The 25,014-nt window shown below is 43.5% G+C and overlaps 4 protein-coding genes across 4 annotated transcripts; 2 read left to right on the top strand and 2 right to left on the bottom strand.

Moving 5' to 3' along the window:
* Positions 1-492: 492 nt before the first annotated feature.
* Positions 493-4,316, top strand: LOC307082553 (zona pellucida sperm-binding protein 4-like; the record flags this gene model as incomplete). Its single annotated transcript, XM_079746172.1, has 11 exons — positions 493-655; positions 811-935; positions 1,070-1,190; positions 1,422-1,556; positions 1,895-2,067; positions 2,172-2,239; positions 2,488-2,615; positions 2,712-2,895; positions 3,280-3,424; positions 3,833-3,902; positions 4,162-4,316. The coding sequence occupies 11 exons, from the start codon at positions 493-495 to the stop codon at positions 4,314-4,316; spliced, it is 1,467 nt and encodes a 488-aa protein (XP_079602298.1).
* Positions 4,317-4,834: 518 nt separating this feature from the next.
* On the bottom strand, positions 4,835-7,751 carry rrp7a (ribosomal RNA processing 7 homolog A). Its single transcript, XM_079747156.1, has 7 exons — positions 7,672-7,751; positions 7,307-7,449; positions 6,848-6,973; positions 6,637-6,760; positions 5,839-5,936; positions 5,135-5,342; positions 4,835-5,056 (listed from the first exon to the last, which is right to left on the bottom strand). The coding sequence occupies exons 1-7, from the start codon at positions 7,733-7,735 to the stop codon at positions 4,971-4,973; spliced, it is 849 nt and encodes a 282-aa protein (XP_079603282.1). The 5' UTR covers positions 7,736-7,751; the 3' UTR covers positions 4,835-4,970.
* A 799-nt stretch (positions 7,752-8,550) lies between these two features.
* poldip3 (polymerase (DNA-directed), delta interacting protein 3) lies at positions 8,551-14,725 on the bottom strand. Its single transcript, XM_079746323.1, has 10 exons — positions 14,634-14,725; positions 13,688-13,788; positions 12,463-12,890; positions 12,085-12,132; positions 11,846-11,932; positions 11,017-11,238; positions 10,805-10,882; positions 10,320-10,449; positions 10,110-10,176; positions 8,551-9,501 (listed from the first exon to the last, which is right to left on the bottom strand). The coding sequence occupies exons 1-10, from the start codon at positions 14,702-14,704 to the stop codon at positions 9,282-9,284; spliced, it is 1,452 nt and encodes a 483-aa protein (XP_079602449.1). The 5' UTR covers positions 14,705-14,725; the 3' UTR covers positions 8,551-9,281.
* An 8,288-nt stretch (positions 14,726-23,013) lies between these two features.
* LOC307083170 (snRNA-activating protein complex subunit 1-like) lies at positions 23,014-23,988 on the top strand (the record flags this gene model as incomplete). Its single annotated transcript, XM_079746983.1, has 1 exon — positions 23,014-23,988. One exon carries the CDS (start codon positions 23,014-23,016, stop codon positions 23,986-23,988), a length of 975 nt encoding a protein of 324 aa, XP_079603109.1.
* Positions 23,989-25,014: the final 1,026 nt, after the last annotated feature.

The following is a 25,014-nucleotide window of genomic DNA, read 5'->3' as shown; positions in this document are numbered from 1 at the left end:
TGCTCTGCTATCCTTGCTTTTTTTTTGGTGGAAATGTATACCAAAAAATTAGAATTTTTACTGAGAAACATTTATATTAGCATGAGTCATTTCGTTTGTCCTGTGGTTGCCCAATATGTCATCTCATTAACATAATGACATTGGGAAATTACAATGTTGTCCAGGTTATACCCAACATGGATCGCCCTTTGGGAGAGAGAACCACACACAATTATGCAAATATTGTATTTTCTCATGCCTCAAGATAAGTTAACACACAGGCACATTCATTTTATTAAAATATGACCTTTAGTTAATTTCTTGACTGGTTTAACCTCAATAAGGAGAGAATATGTAATAAAACATTTAATTGACCAACGGAAAAATGGTATCCGGTGCATGAGCCTTCAACCAATTAACGCTAATTGACATCCTCACGTGACTACTGCTTTAAATTAAAACTGGAGAAATAGCAAAGCATCTAATAAATTCTAAAACTAAAACATATACAAAATGAAATACTTTTCAGTACAAATGTCAGTGCTACTGTTGACTGTGGGCGGCTGGTGTCTCAACGACCAGGCGACCAGGGAAGCTCTCCCTAAGGTCGCCTGCCTACGCCGAAGGATCCGGGCTGTATTTAGACCTCTGGTCCGGACTAACTTGCAGGTGAAAGGTAAACACAACCGTTTCACTCACAAACAGGACGTTGTGAAGTAGATCTAGGGATGAAATGGTAATGAGAATGTTGAGCTTTAGGACGTATTAAACACTGACCAGAATAAAGCCAAAGGTCGAAACAAAATAATTACAAACCTGTCCTCCTTCCAGACAGTTCAGGGGCCAAAATCCCGGTTCCCGAGGCAGAGGGGCCCTGCGGGATCCGAAAGTGGAGAGAGAAACACGGTCGCGTGTCCTTCTACAGCCAGTACGACAGCTGCTACGTCCAGATCCAGGTAACGTGTGTGCCTAACTGATCTTGAGTGTGCGTGATTAATCGAGGGTTTGCTGGTTTACTCTGTGTGTGTGTGTGTGTGTGTGTGTGTGTGTGTGTGTGTGTGTGTGTGTGTGTGTGTGTGTGTGAATCTAGGGTAGCTCGTTTCTCGTCCCGCTCGCGGTGCAGCTGGCGGGAGATGACCGCTGGATCGGTGTCAACATCAGCTGCCAGCGGATCAAGAGGCACGCGGGCCCCCCCCAGCCCACACCAACGAGTGAGTCGAGCAGCAATTTGCAAGGATCTGAATGCAAATATTACATACTAATTTTAAAGTTTCTATAATTTAGCCCGATTGTAACCCTTAACCCATTTCTTTCATGCGTCACTTTAAAAAAAACGATTTTCGTTTTATTATTTCAAATTATTTGATTCAAATGCACATGACCGCACTCAAAATGTGAGGACTTTTTTTTAACTATCAATGTTTGGAGCATCTTGTTTCCAGTGTTACCGGGGAGCTGTGACCTGGACCCTGCTATGCACATGCCCTGTGGCCCCCTGGCAGTTTCCATGGAAACCTGTGGGCTTCTGGGATGCTGCTTTAATTCCCAAGAGGATGTTTGCTACTACAGACTCAATGGTTAGAGACTCATGTACCCATGATGCAACAGAAGCTATCAAATTGGGTTGCATTTAGGTATCTAACAAAAGTTGAACCTGTACGGTTTTAATAGAAGCCTAATTTGTAGACGTTGGGTTGGCTATGGTTGATGTGGTTAAGCTCATCACCTATATAAATGACCAGAGTAAGAAAATGGAGGAAAGCAGTGCATCATGAGGGATTGTAAAGGTCTGTAGTAGTACGTCTGGGTTGAGGGGTGTTGTAATTGATGACAGACCTGTTCTCTTACGTGAATCTGGAAGGACGCTCGTTTAAGAGTTGACCATCTGAACCTGCATCTCCATCAACTGCCACAGCCTGTTCCGTGGACGGCCATTTTGTGTTCTCGGTGGAGGCGACGGACACGGAGCCTCGGCTGGACCCCCGCACCCTGTGGGTCAGGGGTCATCCAGACTGCCTTCCCGCCATGGCGACAGAAGACGTCGCCATCTTCAAGATCCCTACGACAGCATGTGGCGCCAGGATGAGGGTGAGGAGCACCACTCCCCGCCTCCACTGTCGGCTCCTTTCATGTCGCCTTTGGTTACCCTTGCATGTCACCATGACAACACGCTACTATTTGTTTTGTTTTAGTCCAAGGGGGACGTGGTGATCTACGAGGTGGCGGTGGAGTCAAGGCAGACCGACCGTTCCCCTTTCAGGTGGGTAACCATGGTGATGCTGAATGTACCTGGTTAACAACACACCTGTACCTGGGAGGTAACCATGGTGATGCTGATTGTGCCTGGTAAACAACACACCAGTACCTTGGAGGTAACGATGGTGATGGTGCTTTCACTCGATAACGCCACATCCTTACCAACTAGGTAACCATGGTGATGCTGATGTCAATAGTTGACACCCCACCTGTCCCAGGCAGGTGGTTGAGCCCCAGCTGTGTTGTCTCCAGTCTGCAGGTGCAATGTGAGTATCCTGCCGTTGAACCTGCGGCCACTGGGCGTTCCGAGAGCATCATCGCCCGCCTCACACCAACGGTCGCCATGGGAACCATCGGAGTCCAGATGAGGATCGCCACAGGTACGCTCTGTCTGAAGACCCTGTGATCCGCTGTAGTCCAGCCGTGTTGAGTTGTGTTCATGTGGTTGTTTTTTTTGTGTGGGGTCCCCTCTCCAGACTCTTCCTTCTCCTCCTTCATCAGCGCCGACCAGCTTCCCGCGGCCTTCCAGCTGCGCTCTCACATCTATGTGGAGGTGTCCATCCGGCAGCCGGCCCCTGAGCCGGGCCTCTCGCTGCGGGTCCGGGACTGCTTTGCCTACCCCACCTCCCGAACCTCCGTCTGGAGACTGCTCTACGACGGGTCAGCCGCCCTGTCGGTCATAATGAGGCGGGACTTCATCCATCCTGAAGGGAAAACGTTTGGGATACAAGATGGAAAACAACAATTATCCTCGAGGAATAATAAAAAATAATAGAATATGAAGGAATAGGATTTGGGCGTACATGAAATTCAAGCCAACCAACAAATCAAACATTTGGCATTTGATTGGCTCTGGAAATGGCTGCAGGCAGGAGGACCTCACACGAGTGTCAATCAAATTGCATAGAAAATCAGAAATGCTGGTATCTTTCCGGTTCTCTCTCCCTTTTTGCCCTTCTCTCCTGGACTTGATTCTCTTACCTCCTGGTCTATCTCCTGCTGGTCTTGACTCCTTGTCTCCACTCCTGGTCTCTCTCTCTCCAGGTGCCCAAACCTTCTGGACCCTCTGAGGAGCTCCTCCCCAGTGGCCTCCCAGGGGGGAGCCAGCACTTCCTCACAGGTCCGGAGGTTCGACGTCAAGACGTTCGCCTTCCTGGACCCCCAGACTGGCAAGCCCAGCGAGGAGGAGGTACAGGAGAACTAAACATTTGCTCCACCTGCCTACAAAGCAAAAGATTACCAAAGATTACCTGCAAAGATTACCCTCGAGGCCCAACTCTGGTGTTAATATGCAAGCACCAATCTACATTAGCTAAAATTTCATGCACTAGATTGTGTTATGAAAAACGGGGGGGAAAAAAAGTAATTTCTGCCACCCTAGGGGCGGAGCTAGGAAGGCCATTTTCCATGATGCATTAGAAACACATTGTCTGGGTAAAAGATAGTCTAGTATATATAGGATTTGAATGTTGGTCTTGTATTGGGTTAGAAGTTGTATAAAATACGTTTAGGACTCTGAATCATTCAAACATTGTATCGGTGAGTACTCATCTTCTATCATGGTACCAATACCGCCTGTTCTTCGTATTGCCCTCAGATTTACTTCTACTGCTGGGTAGAAATTTGCACAGTGGCAGCTGAGTGTGCACAGCCATGCGCCATCATCTGTGAGTCTCTTAACTCTTCCTCAGACAAAGAAACCTATGAGCCTTTCCTCAATGCACCCATCCCTTACCTCAGCCACACCTTGACAAAACACCTTACCTAAAACATCCCTTGTCTCAACTCTGTCCTTAAACTGATCTAAAACACAATGAACACCAACCTCAACTAACACTGATCATTTCAAACTACCGAAATACCATAAGTAGTTAACCAGAAAGTTCCAGATGGAACTAATTCATCTAACGGGTTATGTTCCCCTAGCCTCTGAGGCCGGACGGAGGAGGAGGGAGGTCTGGTCCGACTTGGCCCAGCTAGTCTCGCTGGGACCACTGCGGTTGGGACGCAGGGACGTCAACCCTGAACCCTATGTACCCATCAGAACAAAAGTAAGACCATTAAAACCTGTACCCATCTGAGAAGCACGATGCATGGAATATATAGTGCAGTACATGAGTCTGTGCTGCTTTCTTGGATAGCAGCTGTATTTGAACAATAACGCCCTGTGGCTTGTTGCTCAAGTTTTACGATTTTTGGCGCATTAGGTTTTCAAGCAGGAAGTGTTGCCACTTTGCATGACAGGTTTGATTGGAATAATTTGTGTTTAGGATTCTTTGTGTGTCATGCATTGCATTCAATTAACTTTGAGTGACTTATGAAAGCGCTTGACAACTGCTTGTGATTTGTTGGGACCAAACTGTTGTTCACGCAAAGTTGAACGGACGCTGCTGATTTCCAGAAACAGACTTCCTGTCACTTTGTATTTCCTGTGTGTGTGTGTGTGTGTGTGTGTGTGTGTGTGTGTGTGTGTGGGTGGTCCCCCAGTGTTCCAGGTGACCTACAGCCTGGGAGTTGTAGGGGGATTCCTGCTGGTGGTGCCACAGAACCCACACAAACCCCTAATTAAAGATGTTACACCAATGTTTATTCACTTCTCATTTTATTTCATCTCTTCCCACGACTTGGTACTCAGTCGACATACGAAAACATTGTGTTCCACACACACACCACTCATTCATGAACTCATAGAATATTACTCTAAGCCTAGCCCTGTGGAGCGAGCTCCTGCTCTACTAATAGGGTCTGAATTTCCTCTGTGCCCTCAGCAGCGATATCCTCTGTTTATCTTCCTCAAACTTCTTCCTCAGATCAGCAATATCTGAAAGAGAAGAAAGTTAAAATGTACACCTCAAACCACCAATTATTCCAACAATGCCTGCCCGGCAACAAGACTCACGTTCTTTCTGTGTGTTCCTGTGCTGCCAAGTGTAGAAGTTCATCAGCTCCTTCCTCTTCTTCTTCCTGATCTCCTTCTGCAGAGCCTTCTGATTGGCTGCCTCACTGTGTGGGCGGGCCTTGGTGCCCTTGTTTCCTCTCGTGACCTTCACCCAACCCTCCTCGTCCTCTTTCTGTTCCTCCGCCTCCTCCTCCTGCTTCTTTGCTTTCTGGAGAAAGGAAGGCAGTGATTGGACAGATGTTGGGCATTCTGAGAGACTGCGTTCACAATCACGGCACAGAGACGTAGGATGGGTTTTGGATTTGCACACGCATCAAAAGTCGGAGCCATGCTACCTGAAGTTTTAAATGCATATCCGCTGAACACTCACTAAATATTATGGTGGCGCAGCATGCCTTGGTTACAACCGTGCAACTGTTAGTGTTTCCACAAGACGCTACATGGAGGAGATAAAAACTTGCGTGTTCTGGATTTGGCCTACAGACTCATCCTTTCTTACTGTTGTCAGGATGAGGAAGCTTCTTTCTGCTAGTACGAGGTGTCTTAATGACACTTAACTTTTCATTATTAATAAGAATGTGAATTACCTGGATAAGTTATTTTTAACCTACTTTTACGATCCTATGTACACTACCAAAGTGAACCTATGTACACTATCATTTCATGTAACAACTCAATATGACGACAGGGTGGCGAGTCCTCACCTCCTCCTTCCTCAGGTCGTATTCAGTCATGAACTCATCGACCGTCTCCTGGAGCTTCTCTGGCAGGATGATTGACTTGCGGTACAGCTCTGCCCATTCTGGAGACAACAGCTCAATGAGTTTGTACTGGGTAGTCTGGGGGTAGTCTCAGCAGTCTACCTGTAGGCATCCTAAAAAAAATGCCTGAAGCCCTACCTGCAGACCTGTGGTGTAAGGTGTTAAGCCATCCCGCTTCGTTGTTGTAAATTTAACATTGGTGTCCAATTCATGTTTCATAATATTATATACGATGGAATGCCTTTTTTAATTTAAGGCTCAATAAAAAAAATAATTTCATACATAAGTGTTGTGAAAAGACTAGACTATTGCCATCTAGAAAGCTAAATAATTCATAAAACACTGTCCCTCTAAAACCAAATTATTACAATTTTAACCAATATAAAATCGTATCATCATGGCAGTAATTAACAATATATATTGAGTAAATGCCTTATATTCAAATATGATGCATTTTTTTTTGTAATATTACGGTGTAGTTCTGCCAAAGTGTTGTAGCCGTAACCAAGCAGAAGCCGTTAATCAACTGCTGTTGGCAGGTACAATGTCAAACACTGTACCATCTCTTTAAAATAAAGATGGATTAAATATTGGAAAACTACAATGTAATGTAAAGGGTTGATCCAGATGATCAAGAGTTCAGAAATGTCAAAAGTATATAAAAAAAATGAAATTGTTTCTCAAAATATATAAAAAGATGCTTCATGTTATGAAGGAAAGTGGGTTATAGCGTTGACTTACTCCATAAACCGGTTGTGACGGGTTGCTTCTCTGTGCTGATGACCAGGGGGAAATTTTGAGGGTGAGATTTAGCCAACTGGATGCTCTTTGCTTTTTGAAACACAATGTAAGCAACTTTAAAGCCCTGCAAACAACCAGAGAAAATATTGAGTGAACTGAAAACGAATACAACTGATAATATACTATCCAAATTACAGAAAGACGCACCTACCTGTTTCTCTGCTGGTTTGAAGATGTTTGATAGCTTGATCTCAGGAACCCATGCAGCACCGGGTCGGTCGCTGAGCTCTACGGACACGACGGCGCCAAACCGAGAGAAGATCTGACTCACCACGGCCTGGAACGATCGAACGAACGAACGCAAACGCAAACACAAACACAAACACAAACACACACACACACACACACACACACACATATTAGCTCAGAGCTCCATAGATAGATGCATCAAAACTTCGGACCAACAGACATGACATGGCGGAAGGAAATATAACGGAAAATGTGGAAGATGATGGGACAAAATAAGAAAGAACAAGCAATTGATACATATTTAGAACACCAACATATTAAGATGATCCAACTCATTAAACCTCATTACAGCATCTCTACTTTTTAGATTGAATTATTGAACCCTCATCACAGCATGTCAAGTTGTTAGACGATAACAGACCTGTGAGCAGTACGGAGGAATGTTGAGGACGAATAGAGTCTTGTCCAGCGGTCGGTGTGTTTTGGCCTCTACTCGCACCCGGTGCTCCTTCACATATATCTTGTGTTGTGTATCCGACTCTGCGCTGAACTTTAAGGACAGCACTGAAGAAAACAATACAAATTGACATCCGTAACAATATCTTATTCCGCATATGAAGAATAATCTCTCAAATAGCTTTTGAAAACAATCCTGAAAAATAAGGTATCTGCTGGCAGGGATGATGCTCGCTGCCACGGAAATATCACGGCATTTCATATCGGTTTAACAATGTTATTTCAGTTATTAAAAGTTATAAGATAAGGTCAATGTTATGAAGTTATCACCTGCAAATCCACCAGGAATAATACAAGCATCGCCAGCGTCGTGTTTCTTCGTGGAAGGCGCCATGTTTTTACGGGACAACACACGCCGTCGAACAGGAAGTGCGACTTGAACCTGACGTCTTCTGGTAGTTGTAGTTTTTACAAAGCAAATCAAGCAAAGCTTTGCCTCGAAACGTCAGAATTCAACTTGAGTACATTAATTGGCCGATAGATTAATCAAGGAACTTCTGCCCAATAACTTTCCACATCCGAATCAGAGATACATCATTTAATTACTCAACTATTAATCAGCGGCCTTAATGGCACATTTAGTTTAAACATAGATGAAAAGAGGTCCCTACTACTACATATAATCATACTAATTCATGTCTTGTAATGTAGAAGACAAGGACAATGGGAGATAAATCATTGAGTCACCTCTCCAACTTAACCACTCATGGTTTTTTAACTACTCATGGCCAAAAACCTTCTTGTAAGGAGGGATCTTCTGTGTTCCTTCTCCAGGTTACTTCCCATCTGGTTTGAGTTATCCGTCCCATTGGAATGTTCCATCTTTTGTTAATCCACATTCTAAGCCCTGGTTGAAAACCAAAACATTCAAATGTAACTGCAGCTCATGATGGTCAAGATACTTTGGATGTTACATAGCCATTGTATTTATAGGGACACAGCCAAGCATGATTAATTAACAATTTCTTTGCTTAAAAAACTAAAAAATGTTAAAATGTTAACTTTTTTTAGGGCTTGAACCCAGTAATTTTCAGATCACTCTAAGCCAACTACAACTCTTATTGTAGAGCATTTTAGGTCTAACTAATTGGTACTCTTCTTTAGCACTTTTCATTGCTTTATAACAACGGACTGATAAAGAGACGCATGTAGAAGGTCTACAAAGCATACGATTTAATGGGATATTTTCACTACTTCATGTCGAGTACTCAAGTGACACATGACAACGCAGCAGACAGTCATGGCTTCTGATACACAACTTCAAAACGGCTGAACCAAAGAGAAAAATTGCAGATCACAAGAGAAAAAAAGTAAACCGCAAAGATAAGACAAGAACTACTACAAACATTAACAGTTTACAGGGATTGATGAAATATTTTGAAATCCAATTGTGGGTTCTTGTTATCATTTGGTTGGTGCAGCGATCAATGAGAGGATTATGATCACTGAAATACATCTCCATAACTCCAGGTATACACCGGTATTGCCTTGTTTTCCCCCCATACAATTAAAACATTCCAGCAGCTTCCATTGGTCCAACTGGGAAGCGCCGCGACGAAAGTATACTGGAAGGTAGAAGATTAAAGATAAAACAAACTGAAATGAACATTGGGGATCAAAAAAACAGGCATTGGTGTCTTTCGGCTGTCAAAATGCATCATATTTTAGAGTGGGTTTCCTGTGGTTAGAAAAATGAAAACCAGAGTATAAAGGAGAACCAGTGGGCGAGTTAGTCTATACTGATGGAGGGGGCGTGTACACCTCTCTGGTCAACTGACAGTGGAATTTAGCCAGAGCTAAACACTAGCAAAACACCCAGACGCTAGCCAGATCGATAAGGCTAGCTAGAAACCATACGCTCGCTAGGACCCGGATGCTAGCTAGATCTTGATGCGGAAGGCGGTGGCCTGGGAGTTGGCCGCAGCGCCGGAGGAGGTGGGCGAGGACTGGGAGGAGGGAGACTTGAAGAGAGCCTTGAGGATGGTCTGGGGGTCGACCTCGGGGGTTGGCTGGGAGGAGGAGCGCTGGCCGGCTGGCCGAGACAAGGAGGGCGGGAGGCCGTCTCTCTTCACACCTCCTCCGGGGGAATCACTGAGCCTCCTGGTGGGGGGGAGGGGGAGGAGGGAGGGAGAAGCACGAGGAGGACAAGAGGGAAGGAGAACTGTGACACTCTGCTATGTTCTTATACAAGGGAACTGCCTCATTAAAATGTTGGAAAGGGCATTTTTTCGTCATTCTTGTTTCAGAAAATACACCCAAGCTTGAATGAGCATCACCCAGTTCAGGATATCAATCATCGATATTCAATAATGATAAATGTTCTTACTTTGAATAATACCATTCAATATGTAGATATCGTGTTTGTTGTAGTTATTTGCATGACTATTATTTTTTATGTTGAATGTCTTTAACGGGTCATTCTATGTGTTTGTCTAATGAGCAGGGCCAGGCTATTTCAGGAACCTAGCTATACAGGAGGTGAGGCTGAACTAGTTTGGGCTCTTTAATGCACAGAAAGGCTGTTTCCCACCCTGCTGTCTCAACACTACAACAGGGACTTCTATCACCCGTTCAACCAAACCATAAATTATTAAGGGAATGGCAACAAACAAACTCAGATCTTAGCATTTGTACATATCTTCCAATAGTTTATTTTTCTTCATCGCAAAGAGGAGAGTCTAGATGTTTCAATCAGTAGTGTTACTTACAAGAGAATTGGCTGGTCAGAAGTGATGACATTTCCTTGGATGTGAAGGTTACATTTCATGGGTTGGCCTAGGAGAAGACAGAAAAACATTTGAACAGGACACCTTGGATAAATACATCAGTAAACAGCTATGTTAGGGAGATCATTTGCCAGAAGCTTTTCATACAGGAACGATACAAAAGGAGGGTTCATGCGTGCTATTGGTTCCTACCGTCCAGACAGCGGTTGTTGTACTTCCTGTAGGCGCTGACGGCGTCGTCTTTACGCACAAACACCACCTCGGCCACGCCCACCTTTACCAACCGTGCCCGCTTTAAGGCACCACACACGCAAAATAGCTCCTAATCAAGAAAGAAAGAAAGACAAAAGGGAGAGGGAAACGTCAAGAGCAGCAAGAAACCACAAAGGAAAAATAAGCTTATTCCTGATTGGCCAAGGGTTTATCTGAACCAATTGAAGAGGAGCAGCTTAAGTAATAACTTGGCTACAGAGAGAAGGTCAGGTCCTATTTGTTTAAAGTACAGTGTATATATGCAGTACAGGGAGTGTATTAGCAGAGGGAAGTTGTGGTCATATTTGTATAGAGTACAATAGCTACGCAGTAGAGGGAGTATATCGGAAGAGGGAAGGTGATTTCATATTTGAGAAGAGTAAAGTATATATGCAGTAGAGGGTGGTTATCTGCAGGTTTCTCACCACTATGTCCTCCTCTGTGACACGGGGGTGAAGGTTGTTGACTGTGATCTTGGTTCCCTCTAAAGGACTGACGGCCGGCTGGACAACACAGGGCGAGACACACAAATCTTTAAGCACACGAACAGGAGGCTGTACCGGAATCTGTCTGATTTAACCAACATCACCCACTTTAAGAAAGCAGTTGGTCATGCTGATGAGGAGGCGAGGCTGACCTGAGGCGGGGCTGGGGGTGGTGAACTGAGGGCCGCGGGGGCCTGCTGCAGTGTTCTGGAGACGGGCTTCAGGGCAGCACTGGAGGAGCGGAAGGCCGTGGGGCTTGGGCTGGGCCGGGTCGGGGCCACTGGGACTGGGGCCTGGGGGGCCGTATAGGCGTCATTCTTCACCACCTTTGTGATGGGGCCCGACATGGAGAACGGGGAGCCCATGGTCCCCGGCTACAAGAGATCGGAATAAAGAAAAGCAGGGTTCTTTCACTTTTCATCTCAGGAACTAAAATACCATTTTTTCAAGACTCACAGAGGATCTCGAGTAAACCCATTTTCGGTTCCGACCAGTAGTTCAATGACATGGCCATCAGGATCTAAACATGTTAAATAACCATAACACATCCCATAGAGTAAGGATGTATCCACTACACACCCAGCCATTATCTTGCCAGAAAAATGTCAAAAATTATATTAATATACATCTCATAAACTCAGGATTTTAGGAATTTGGGCTGAATACATATTTTTTGTGTTGCTTGTACTTCCTTGTCGTCACTTTAAGAAAGGCTGGAAGCTGACACAGTCTGCACCAAAACATTTATAAAGTAGTATTCTAGAAGCATTGTGAACTTGTTTAACAGCAGCCGAATTCAGTAGATTTAAATATTGTCTGTGTTTCACCCAGGACAACAACCATGTGTACAAAAAAAACAGAAACTAGGTATAACATGATATTTGATTTTGACGCCAATGTTTTCACTGTTAACATCTGACAACTTTGTGACCACGAAACGCAGTAGTGGACAGTAATTAGAAGATGTGAGTGCTCTCATACCCTCGACTGTAGCATGTTGCTGTTGTTGTTACTTGTAGTGATCTTCATTTGCTTGGGGGGAATGCCATCCTGTTCCCCTGTAAAAGACTGATGCACATCCAACGGTCAAAAGACATGGATCACATTACCATGGATGCCCTCCTGGCGCAGTGCTTCAGCCCATAGCAACATGAACAGCATTGTTTGTGTGTACAAATGGGGAAGGAAAAGCTACTAGAAGAGACAAGAGATTTTTATACCTGCTGCCCACCCAGACGGATGCCGCTGGACATCCCCACCGGTCGTTGCTGTAAACAGAGTTGGCCCGTTACAATGAAGTGTGTTTCGATAACCGTAAATCATGGGACACATTAACGCATGCAAATATGTAGAAAGAATAAACACATTATAGAATTAGGTATGTTCAGGCGATTTTTTGCTATTTAGTGTATGCATTTGAACTATTTTATGCTTTAAAAACTATTTTTTTATTCTCATTAATTATTACTGTTGTGCGCTACTTTCTGCTGTGACACCACGATATCACATAGAGGACTGATGAAGCACATCTTAATTGATACAACATTATGTAATGACCAACACCAGTACAAGACGAGCACCCTGCGACCGGTTCTGACCTGGATGGTTTTGGTGATCTTGAAGGGTGCTGTCATGGCCATCTGACTCTGCGATGCTCCGATGCCCCTCTTCAGGCTCAGTCGGTCGCGGGCGTCCAGTGGCTTGGAGGGCATGGGCCCACCTCGGACGCCTAGCGCACCCATCTGTAGACCGGTTGGGGGGAACTGCCGGCCCACCGCACCGCCCCCCAGGGACCCGGGGCCGGTGTGAATGTGCATCTGCGACATGTGGTTCATCAGGTGGTGCTGCCCGGCAGCTGGGTGTGGGTGAGCGATCTGTGGGGGGGAGCCGAGCTGGTGGTGTTGGACCTGCTTTCGAGAGTTAATCATCTGCCGGGCGTCCTGCACACCTCCCCCGCCCCCTCCTCGGATTCTGAAGCGTGCGTCTTTCTGCCCGATTTTCTCTCTGGCGTCTTTCACTTGGAAGCCTGAGGAAAAGTGGGGGGAGTTAAGGGGCTCCTTCACATGACTCCAAGTCATCTCATCATTCATTCTTCAGTCATTAAATCAGGATTTAATTATATTTAGTCATTTAGCAGACGCTTTCATCTTTATATTAACAGACCTACAGTGAACGCAGATACACGTCACAAAGAAGCATGTAGGGGTTATACATCTTGCTTTAGCATGCTTACAACTTGGACAGCAGAAATGTGGTTTCCACCACTAAACTTAGACTAAATCGTATTAATTACTGCTAGGGCTGTCCCCTGAAAGTCGATGATTCGAATTATCAGTCGGGAACCCCGCCGTCTTCCTTTATTTATTCATTTTAAAAGACCCAACCTATAGTGTAGACGTGTCAGACCATATGCATGAATCGACACATTTATTGTGACTTTTTATTGTTGTTCTGCAGCAGCAGCTGGTGCTGAAAATAAATTGCAAACTGCGCGTACAGATGCCACCGCAGGCTTAATATTCACCATTTGCATCATAGCTCTAATGATAATTATAAAGAGAAGCTTTATTTAGACAAACAGACAGAAAACTGTTCAGGTGAGAATGAATGAGCACAACACGCAAGCATATATAAAAGGCCTATAGCCTACCAAAACAGAGTGTTAATAGAAAGAGAACTCATTTTTTAAATCTCCAAAAGACCTGCCCCGCACGGCCGCCGAATAGTCGAATCTCCGGACTGAAAAGGAAGATCTGATTCGACTCAGAAAATTCAGAGTCGGGGACAGCCCTAATTACTACCATGGTCAGTGCTTTGACTTACCTGCACCAAGTCCAATCTTCTGTCGAACATCGTTGGCTCCGATCTTCTGCCGAGCGTCAAAGCCACGGCCAGACGCACCAGCCCCTCTTCCAAACATCGGTCTGACGAGAGGAATGATAAATTAAGAGAGTGGTTTCTAGCCAGTGTGCCTTGAGAGAGTACAAAATGGGCTCTGAAGTTTTATATATAAACCTCCTGACTTTGAGAAATACTGCAGTAGCCGTCAGAATTGTAGGGACGTGTCCGTGGGATTATTCGACACTTGTGTGTACAGTATTACCAAAAAAACCCTACAACTTTATGACATGTGATTTAATGACTTAAAGAACTTCCTCATCCCAATACAGGTTGGAAACTTCTGACTCCAAACAGACACAATTCATGTCGTCATAAATCACCACCAGACAAATCGAAATGAAAGAAAGCGTCACAGCGTTTCTCCTCCACGGTTTGAGCTTAAAGATTCGATGGAAAAATAACTATTTTTGAAGTGGTAGAGTTTGGCTGTTTGATTAATATACATATGTTTGATATACTTCATTCGAAACTGGAGTACGGACGGCAACAGACAGCAAGGTATAGATAGTCTGCTGTCTGAAGCTCCAACGCAGGACTGAATGAGCGACACTGTTGTTCTCCACAACATGGGGAGATGAATACGCGGTTATAATCCATTTCATATCCTGGACGTAGAATGAAGGTTTTAGCACAACCGTTTCATGATAAATAAATACTACTATAAATAATAACAAATATGCAGAAGACCAAATGGTTTCTCCGATTGAGTTGCTATACAACAGAAGCTAATGTTAGCATAAATAGCAATCGTGCAAAGTCGCTAACCGGAAGAAGCTCGTGGCTCTTTAGAGTTCCCAATCATACAATTTAAGAAGCTGTTAAACCTTAATCAGCCTGTGACTTCAGTCGGGGCTGATTTGTTTAGTACCTTTTAATGGTCTGTTGTTTGGTGTTGAGGCCGCGCTGTCGTATCACCTCGTCCAGAGAGATGTCTGCCATTTTGCTCCCAGTATCTATCTGCTGCGCATGCGTGAGTGGAATTATTTAAATAGCACTATGGCTGCCACTTTGGGACAAAAATAGATAAGACACCTAAGGTTTAAAACGTATTAAACTACGCAACCAAGGCTGTTAACCTTCTTAACAGTCACTACTATTCGATTTTTAAACAGATCAGGTCATAAATGCATGTGAGTCGTTTTTTTCGACTATACATACTCATACATTAGGTTCGAGAATCGACTACTTTTGTTTCAAATGCGAATATTGTGACGTCAACCCAACCCCCATGAGCCCTTGCGGCAAAAAACATTCTGACTGGATCTGGAAATGTTTAGTATATCTCTAATATATCATTTTAAGACCTATATACTATATATATTGCTATGTTTATGTTTTAAAACAGTTATGTAGTCATGCGTTATAATTACAAAATAATGAATTCCATTTTAGTATGAGCACCATGATGCCAAACGTCTGTGCGATATCTCTAGAACACTCTTCTTCGATTGATTAAGTATGCCTTAAACTGATGAGTAAGGAAAATAACGACGCGGGGTGACGCCCGTGTCCTCGTTCACATTACGAGAGAAATTTTTGAACGGGCACAGGTCCGCCTGTCGAGGTGACTCACTTACTTCGTGAGATGCCTTCAGGACTGGGATCTGCCCCGACCTCTCGTGTTAAGAGAAAACAAACATTTGTCACCTGTTCAATGTCTAATTTAACTTAGCATGTTTAAGAATAACCACAGTGGCCTGCATATTGGTAAAGAAAAATATCTGTATTTACATCAGCCTAAAAGGTGTGTGCGCATGTGTAGGCCTACTCACTTTTACCTAAACCGAAGTTATGGTGCCCTCGTTAAATAAAGTGAGTGAAAGGATGTTCGAACGAAGGACGTTTTTAATGGATATTACGTTTTTGGTTATTTTACGTTTTCAGCAACATTACATATATATTCATAGTTGTGTGTTTAAAACTAAGAATAACTATAGGATTACTAAAAGGGAAATAGTAACTTAGGTAGGCCTATGCACGGATAAATGCCATATTTTTTTTTACGATAACTATATGTCCCAACAGTGGCGGCCGGTGATCAAAAATGTTGGTGGGGCACAGTAATAGACCCCCATACATTTTTTTTTTGAATTCAATAGATTTGATTTCCTGTATTCTGGTGCATTTTGGGGATGGCCACTACCTATTTACCTACTATTCATTCAGATTCATAGCCTACATCCTGCCTTTCAGGTCCTGGACAAGCTTACACTGCATATACAGACCTACTTTATGGCCATTCCACCAGCCATTGCTTTTTGACCCATTGTTGTTATTCTAATATTGAGACAAATCATGATCACTGTCCTATGGCGTCCAATTTTTGTGAGTCTCAATGTCTACTTCAAATTCAGTGAGAAATATGGGACAGTTGCTTCATTTTGTTTATATGCTACAGGCCGAACGGCTAAATTAATATGTAACCTACTTGTTCCTTTTAAGTATAACATTGCATCGGGAGTCCAATTCCTCCGCTGAAAAGGGTGGAAAGTGCTAACAACTCCCTGCTAGTTAGCGATCTATCTCTTCTCTCTACATGTAGTTGTGTTGTGCGATTGCTACTGAGGGAGGTAGCCTATTTGATTGATTCGCTGAATTGTCCAATCATGTGGTGATAACAAAAAAGAAAAGCGATACCATTGGCCTGGGGCGCACACTGGTGGACCCGAGGGCGAATTTTCTTGCACCAATGAAAAGCTGTCTCTGCTTGATAGACAGCAAAAAGTTAGCGAGCTTACATTGACTTTCAACGTGGCCGGCGCCCCTGACTTGGACGAGGGCTTTATTTCAAATGTCCAATAACTAGCCTAGCCCAAATCATTGACGTTCAGACGCATTTAAATGGTTGCTGGCAGTGACAAGCATACCACACAATTAAACGAGGATAAACGCTATGTGTTTTTGTTGATTTATTTCGTATTGATAATAGTATATTAATAGTTGGCAGATATATTCAAGTGAATATTTCATGGAGGGGCGGCGCCCTAGCGCCCTCTATTGACCCACCGCCACTGTGTCCCAAGCTACATTAGGTTCCAACTATGATTATCAGACACTATTTGATATAGAACAATACTTGAACAGATGGAATAGAGGGAGCTATAGAGTTGGCCACTGGGCAGTCTTGTCTGTTTAGATGTATTACGAATTACAAAATAAAGTATTCAATTGTAGTATGAGCACCATGATGCCAGACGTCTGTGCACTTTCTGTAGACCACTATTCTTCCAGAGTTTGGGTATGCCTTAAACTGATGAGTAAGGAAAATAACGACGCGGGGTGACGCCCGTGTCCTCGTTCACATTACGAGAGCAATTTTTGAACGGGCACAGGTCCGCCTGTCGAGGTGACTCACTTACTTCGTGAGATGCCTTCAGGACTGGGATCTGCCCCTACCTAATGTGTTAAAAGAAAACAAACATTTGTAACCAGATCACTGCCTAATTTAACTTAACAGGTTAATAGAATATCATCAGTAGCCTACATATTGGTATATAATTTCTCAGAAAAATATCTTTATTTACATCAGCCTAAAAGGACGTGCGCGCATGTGTAGGCCACCTAACTTTTATCATAGCCGATGTGATGGTTGCCCTCATTAAATAAAGTTGGCAAAAGAATGTTCGAACGAAGGACGTTTTTTATGGATATAAAGTTTTTGGTTATTTTACGTTTTCAGCAACATTACACTTATATTCATAGTTGTGTGCTTAAAACCTAGAATAACCATAGGATTACTAAAAGGGTAATAGTAACTTAGGTAGGCCTATGCATGGATAAACGCTATATTTTTTACGACAACTAGATATATGTCCCCAGCTACATTAGGGCCAAAACTATGAATGTCAGACAATATTTGATATATATATATAACAATACTTGAACAGTTGGAATAGAGGGAGTTATAGAGTTGGCCCACTGACCAGTCTTGTCTGTTTACATGCATTATTACAAGATAAATATTCAATTGTAGCATGGGCACCATGATGCCAAACGTCTGTGCACTTTCTATAGAGATCTCTTCTTCTAATAATTAGGTATGAATTTGTAACCTTTTCTGCCTTAACTAATTTACAGACAAAGCATGAATGAAAGGGCAGGTCTAAATCGACTGTCTGGAACTTGGTCACAATATACACTAAAGCAATGTTATACATTTAATACCTATGAAATACACGCATTTGTTTGCATTAATTTAGTAGTAAAACAGAAAACCATGTAAATGGACCGAGTAGCCTAACCTTTTTATTTTTTTTCTGGCTCAATGAATGTGGGTCCTATAAAGCGCGATTCACTACTCCGCCACCAGTTGGCGTTGTCTGGCACTTTTACACATATAAAATTAATATTTCTAATCATTAAAAAAATTCGCTTAGCTGTCCTATTTAAATCTGCAATCTCTGATTGGCTACCTGGCCCCCATCGTAGCGAACCAAATCATTCTGCATCTGTCCATCAATGTGTCGACCCCTGCAGACCAGAGTCACTGATATATGAGAGAGAGCGGGAACGAAAGAGAAGTAACGTTGTACAATCATATCGTTATTTGGGCTAGGGTTAGGGCCGTTGTTTTATAAATATACTGTGTAATTGAATGTTAATATAATCTACAACAATTATATTCATAAATTAACTATATCATTTATTGGTAATTTCCACAGAGAACAGCTGTTGGTAAAATCACAAAATAGGGTGAACTCATGTTTAATGCAATCAGATATTAAACTGCTCTTTCTGTACAGAAAAATGCGCAGTAAGACTTGCAGTAGGCCTACCCCTGTTTAAGCAGCATCAATTAACAAAGAAGTAATACGCATTCAACTATGGCATTTAAATGCATTTTTTGTGAATATCCTGAAGGTGTGCAGAAATGAATGTGCTTATTCTTCTCTGTGCAGAATGGATTTCCGTCCATGCCTCCCCTCGTGAAGATGAGAGTGAGGGACGGGCCTGCATACGTCGCGAGACTGCAGGGGCAAGGTGTGTGTGTGTGTGTGTGTGTGTGTGTGTGTGTGTGTGTGTGTGTGTGTGTGTGTGTGTGTGTGTGTGTGTGTGTGTGTGTGTGTGTGTGTGTGTGTGTGTGTGTGTGTGTGTGTGTGTGTGTGTGTGTGTGTGTGTGTGTGTGTGTGTGTGTGTGTGTGTGTGTGTGTGTGTGTGTGTTAGGAGCAGCGTTTTGAGAGAGGATATAAACTTCTCCGACTCTGCCACTCGTTTTGGACGGCCGAGGATTTGGATGATCGCGTCGGAGAGAAGGTTAGGCTTCCCGGACACCTATAACGCTACAGTGTAAAACCTTTTTACTGTGAAATTACAGTAAAGTAATGGCAGCAGTTTCGCCCGTAAGGTACTGTTTATTGACAGTAATATTACTTTATAATATAGCTAGATAGCATCGATCATTTAGCTCGCTTTAATCGCAACATACAGCATATCTACATCTACCAGCAGCAAAATTCCTCCTTGGAGTCTTCGCTTTCATGTGACTTAGTTTCTGTGGCTAGCATGATGTGAAAAGTTCGTTTTCAAGCACGTTGTCATTTAGCTTCTACCGGAGGTAAACCGGCTATGTAGCAAGCACTTAGCTTCTAGCAATATAGGCTAAACAGGTGTTCCCCCGCAAAAACGCCGGATATAGAATAACGATTCAATATTTGTATTCGATTGACGCTCTTGCCCCCCTTACGCCCCTACAAAAGCACAATGTAAGTAGCCCCTTATTCTTACAGGACAATGATGACATTACAAACCTACCAGATAAGGCGACGAGTGTGCAGTATAGATATATCTTTAAAGGGGACATATTACCACCAGGTGTGGGTGTGATTGGCCTTACATGCCGTTTCGAAAATCTTGGTGCCTTCCGTCGGAGTTTCCGGGAATTTCGGAGGTTGGGACCTTTTTAAAGGACAAATTCGGTGTAAATTGGATCTGGGATATGTTTAGGATAACGAGTTTGAACGTTCGTTTTGGAGCAAAAACCCGCATATAGACGCATTCTTCAATTGGCTGTTTTTCTGTCCTTTTTAATAAACAATCTGTACACTTACAAAGTTATCAATGCCTTGTTTTATATGTTAAGACCCTTATTCTACTACACAAGAAGTGTCGGGCTACTTCTAGCCTTTTATGTGGTTTAAAATAGCGATTTTGTTTTTACCATAACAAAATGACACCATCGTTCCAAGTTTATAGCGTTTTGGTAGAATCTGCTAAAAACAGCCAACTTAAGAATGCGTCTAAACGCGCTTTTTTGCTCCCAAACGAACATTCCAACTCGTTATCATACTTAACATATACCAGATCCATTTTTAAAACAGGATTTCTCCTTTAAGATCGGATGAAATCGCCTTGACCACTCTGTTTAATCGGAGATTTCCCTCGGAACTTCGTGCGGAAGTAGAACAACCCGAGGCTCCGAGTTGACGTCAACAATGGCTTCCCATTATATGGATAGACTAAAGTGGACTTGAAGCAAGCACTAAGAGGCGAAATTAACACCCATTCTAACATTCGCATTCCGATACATTATAGCTTACAATTATAAACATCAACTGATAAATTCACCCTCATGTTTAACCATTGCTAGCAGTTCTAATAACCGATTCATCTGATTCAGCAAAGAAGCGCAAAGAGGTCCCTGCGGGCATCCATACTTTGTTGTTGTTATGAAGTCTAGTCTCACGAACAATCTGTTTTGCCGGTTTTATGTCATAGCCTACGAACGTTTCCTGAACGCTCTTATTTCGGAAGAAGGGAAGGTTTACGTAAATTCACTAGTGTGCGTGTCTACCTAGATCTGTGCTGGATAGATCAGTCTACCAGCCTACCCAGGGATAATTCCATCAACCAAGCTAAAGGCAAAGCCGGGCTTATTTTTCTTAGCCTCGCTACTTTAAGCTAGAGTTGCGTTCCATCAACGGAATTAAGGGAATCTCCGCTAAGTAACCATGGCAATTTATCAGACCAAATTAACCTGGTCGGTACCAGGCTAACTGTCAGGCTTACTTGAGCGGTGTTTCAGAGAAGTCCCATCTGTCGGAAACAAGTGTACCATCAGAAAGTTCCGCCAAGCATAGTCCTAACGATTTTGACATAAATGTACATTTGTGAAGTGAAAAATTAATTGCTATCAATTGTTATCGTGGATATTTTCTAAACACATTTTTAGACAAATTTTATGTATTCTATCAAATTTGGGAACCAGCAGTAGGGTGAGCCGTCTAGTATCTGCCCCTTAGTACAGGTGACCCGAGTTCGCGTCCTGGGAACATCATTGAATTCTTGCCATTGGTTTATCTTTGTAATTTCCTTTATATCAGAGAAATTAGGCCTGACAATTTACTTTTTATATAATAAATATGTCTTACAATATCCCTAGAACCCAAATCTAACTTTCAAAAACCCATGGTAAAGTTAATGTTATTATTAATGTTACTGATAAGCCTTTGTCACAATGACAAAGACACTGCTGCATGGGAAATTGCAGCCACATAAATTCCATTCAGGTGAGTTTCTCGGCAGGCAGCCAAGAAAAATTCTATGGTCAGTCAATTTAGAATCTTCAAAGAAATGGAAAATAAATGGCATGAAAAGTTTTTCCATTTCTGCAGTAATCCTTCCCAAATTGCAAATTAGGTGGGGATTGAACCCCAGACGACCGGTTACAAGTCTGTCATGTTACCACAAGGCTATCTCCCTGATTCCTATTCTACGGTCAATATTACATTCAAATATGTTATGCTTAATAATACTTATTCATTCAAAAGATCGCAATTTTTTTGCCAGGCGGCCTCCCTGTTTTTATTAATGGTTACGGTGTTCCCTTTTTGAGTTATTATATGCTTGTACTCCTCATAGACCTCCACAAGCAGCTTCTGTTCGCCGCTGGAAAAGAACCCGCTCGGTCATTTTCGGACATTTGATCCATGATTTGACATTCACGGTTCTGCGCTGGTTACATATCTCGTGAGCAAGCGTAATCCAGGATAACGTAAGCCTGGCTTGAACTAACCTGAGCAAGGCGCGGCTGAACTGGGTTGATGGAACGGCTTTAGCCTCAAGTGGAAGTTGGCGTTAGTTCTAACCGGGCTTAATCAACTAGGCGCCGCTTTCGTTAGTGACTTTGATGGAATACCCCTCCAGTGGACTGAAGTAAACGTTGCTCATCTATAGAGTGGCGAACTCAAGCCCCTTCCGGTAGACCCCATGGGACCTATGAGATCGAAAAATATGAATGGGTTGAACAAACACACACACACTTTTAAGGAGTTCTTCACCCGCTCCGTATCCTTGCTTGCCCCAACAAGTTTGTGCGGCGTGCTTGTTGTTTTGTTTCCGGTGTAGCTAGATCCGGTATGGTGATGTAGTTTTTCTAACGTGACTAGTTGTTGCTAGACAACTAGTTGTTGCTAGACAGCAGGCTTTTGGCTTTGCCAAGCCAAAAGAGCGTTAATCACGCAATAAAAAAATTAACGCCGTTAAAATTGGTTTGCGTTAACGCCGTTAATAACGCGTAAAACCGAGAGCACTAGAAAAAAACTAACAATATCAAACTTCACGAAAATTTTTAGTTTTCTTTGCATTAAAAATTATTATTTAAATCCACAAACAACATATGTGTAATCCAGGGCATATAAAGACTGGGACCAGAAAATAAATACTTTCTCTCCATTGAAACCCATTCATATTTTTCGATCTCGTAGGTCCCATGGGCTCTACCGGAAGGGGTGTGACTTCGCCACTCTATCCAGCACAGATCTAGGTGGACACGCCCACTAGTGATGTCATATGGGGCAGATTTTCGAAACGGCTTGTAAAGCTAATCACACTCACACCTGGTGGTATAATATGTCCCCTTTAAATCGGTTTCGCTGATAAATCCACAGGTGGTGTAGCAAGAGGTCGGGGGTCTGACTTTGGCGCGTCGCGGGTGGCCACGCATTTAGCCAATTAGGAGAGGAGTTCAAATGACAATGTAAGAATACAGATATTAAGGTGAATAGTCCAGACCTATTCGAATATTTTCCAGTTTTGGAAGATATTTTCTCGTGTGTCTGCGTGCGCGCGCGCGTGCGCGTGTGCGTGTGTGCATGTGTTGATTGTTTGGGGATCCTAATTGGCTCGTGTGCTAATCACATGATACGGTCAGGTATTTCGGAGGCTGGAAGTCCAGCGGAGAACACATTTCCGCCCTGAAGTCAACTCTAGAGTCCGGGTGGGTTTGTGACCGCTGAAGTTACCAAAACGTAATGCCTCGCCCACCGCCGGAGTATTTCAGTAACTTCTACCGGCCTCTGACGGAGGACGTGGAGGAACTACTGGCCCGTTTCCAGCAGACTGAGTCGGTGCGATATGAACACTTCTCGGCCGCCTGGAGGTACATGAGCTTTTCGGACGTCTTCGCCGGCATCGCCTTGATGGGCGAGATGAAGCGCTTCTGCAGAGTGGCCTTAGCCACCGCCTCCAAATACTTCCTCGGCCCGTTTAGTTACCAGATCCGGGTGGGGGGTCTGTACCTGCTGTATGCCTTCTACAACAGTCAACTCACCTCACCGCAGTTTAATATTAGGTTCCCCTTGAAGGACTGGGAATACATCCAGAACTTTCTTAAAGAATCCCTGCACTCCCGACATTTCGATGTGATTTACATCCTACAGAAGCTCCTCGCCACCCAGGCCATACACTTCGTCGCGATGCCGCACTTTCTCTCCTTCCGCAAGTTGCGGAAACACCAAAGTGAGCCGCTGTGCGCCGGATTCCTTTGTCGGACCGAGCGGGTCCAGGAGCTTGTCTACTCGGAGCTACTGGACGAGGTCTCCAACATCCAGACCCTATACCAGAGCAAGACGAAGGTCGTGATGGAGAAGGCTGGTTTGTTCACCGTGGCAGTGGCCGATTTCCCCAACCGCATCCAAGAGGTCGCGGGGGAATTCGTCGCCTGGCAGAACACTAACTACCTGGCTGATAGCCTGAAAGAAGAAGGGGATGAACAGCCCGGGGAGACCGACACCACGAAGCGGTCACAACTCCTCAGCTCCATTAAGCAGAAGAGCTACCGCAACTACAAGGAGGCAGGTCGAGCTCGGAGACACCGTCAGCCGGTGGCCGTGGAGACGTCTGATCCGGGGGATCAGAGGCCCAGCCTGCGGCGGAGGAGACCCCCCTCGCTGCGTGCCCGGACGTGGAAGACGCTGGAGGTGCGGGAGGAGACCACCCACTTATGATGCTGCCTGGTTTCACACGCTTTTCTGATCCATCAACAAGTCAGTCAAATGCATTTGTGGGATTTGTGTTTTTATTTTTTTTGATAAACGAAATGCTATACATTAGCCTACTTCAAGCATGTTAAATAATATTATGCTGTAGGCCTGCTTGTCTTCAAAGAGAGAGCCAGAAGATAAAGCCTGCTTTATTTCCAGAGTGGAAATTCGGCCTTCATAACAAAACAATATTGAGCCTAATGGAAACTTAATTTAAATTATTTCAAAATAAAAGATATATGGCCATAGTTCAATGTAATGCTTTGCAAGAAGATCAAGCTTTGCATTCTTTATTTCTCTCAGTATTTCCTTTTCAATGTTCCTCCCCAAATCATATTTATTTCCAATAAAGGACGAGTGGAAGTTGTTTAATTACAAAATTGTCGTGCCCTTCTTTCATACACATGGTTACCAAGTCATCTAAATTGATTTGGCTGTGCAGGTTAGTTTTGATGGAGTTATCTTCGTTTCACAACCCCTCCAAGGAGCGGCGATGGAATTGCAGACAAAGAGAAATGATTCCGTTACTCTTAACTCTTTGTGAGAATATTTATTTTTACGTTTATTTCACAGGGACATTGCACTAGGCTATGTTGCCTTTTTAAAATGGGAGACAACAATTCATCATTACGCACAAAAAAAATCGATGTAAACAATTATCATTAACGTATCGTTTTTAACCTTATAACATCCTTTTATATAATGTAGGCTCCTATCAATATATTTAGAAGCTAAACAACTCATACAAACGTTATAATTTTTTCGATATTTGATTTGTAAACGTGTCCAATCCAGTTTTTTTTCCTTTTTCATGAGATGATACCTAGTCAGACTTAAAAATAGGGGCCTCAGGGCGACACTAAAAAGCAAGTTCCAGAATGCTATTCTGCAGTAACATCTGCCGCGGCCGCATCGCTCATGTACCGCGGCGGCAGCGCTCACCGGCGCACTGTTCCAGTTGTATGTTCCTGCAATAGACGCGGCTGCAGT

The sequence above is a fragment of the Pollachius pollachius genome (genome assembly GCF_949987615.1).
Source record: "Pollachius pollachius genome assembly, chromosome: 11".
Lineage (NCBI taxonomy): Eukaryota > Metazoa > Chordata > Actinopteri > Gadiformes > Gadidae > Pollachius > Pollachius pollachius.
The sequence above is the reverse complement of the archived record's forward strand: the minus strand, read 5'-3'. Positions and strand labels throughout refer to the sequence as shown.

What these genes read in the sequence shown, in the direction of transcription:
- poldip3 (XM_079746323.1), bottom strand. Translation starts at nt 14,704, where the DNA reads ATGGCAGACATCTCTCTGGACGAGGTGATACGACAGCGCGGCCTCAAC. An exon ending in AGATCACCAAAACCATCCAG is followed by an intron (nt 12,133 to 12,462) that starts GTCAGAACCGGT and finishes CTCTGTTTACAG; the next exon opens with CAACGACCGGTGGGGATGTC. An exon ending in CACCCCCAGCCCCGCCTCAG is followed by an intron (nt 10,883 to 11,016) that starts GTCAGCCTCGCC and finishes TGTGTTGTCCAG; the next exon opens with CCGGCCGTCAGTCCTTTAGA.
- rrp7a (XM_079747156.1), bottom strand. Translation starts at nt 7,735, where the DNA reads ATGGCGCCTTCCACGAAGAAACACGACGCTGGCGATGCTTGTATTATT. An exon ending in TATTCCTGGTGGATTTGCAG is followed by an intron (nt 7,450 to 7,671) that starts GTGATAACTTCA and finishes TGTTTTCTTCAG; the next exon opens with TGCTGTCCTTAAAGTTCAGC. An exon ending in CGTCACAACCGGTTTATGGA is followed by an intron (nt 5,937 to 6,636) that starts GTAAGTCAACGC and finishes TGTTGTCTCCAG; the next exon opens with AATGGGCAGAGCTGTACCGC.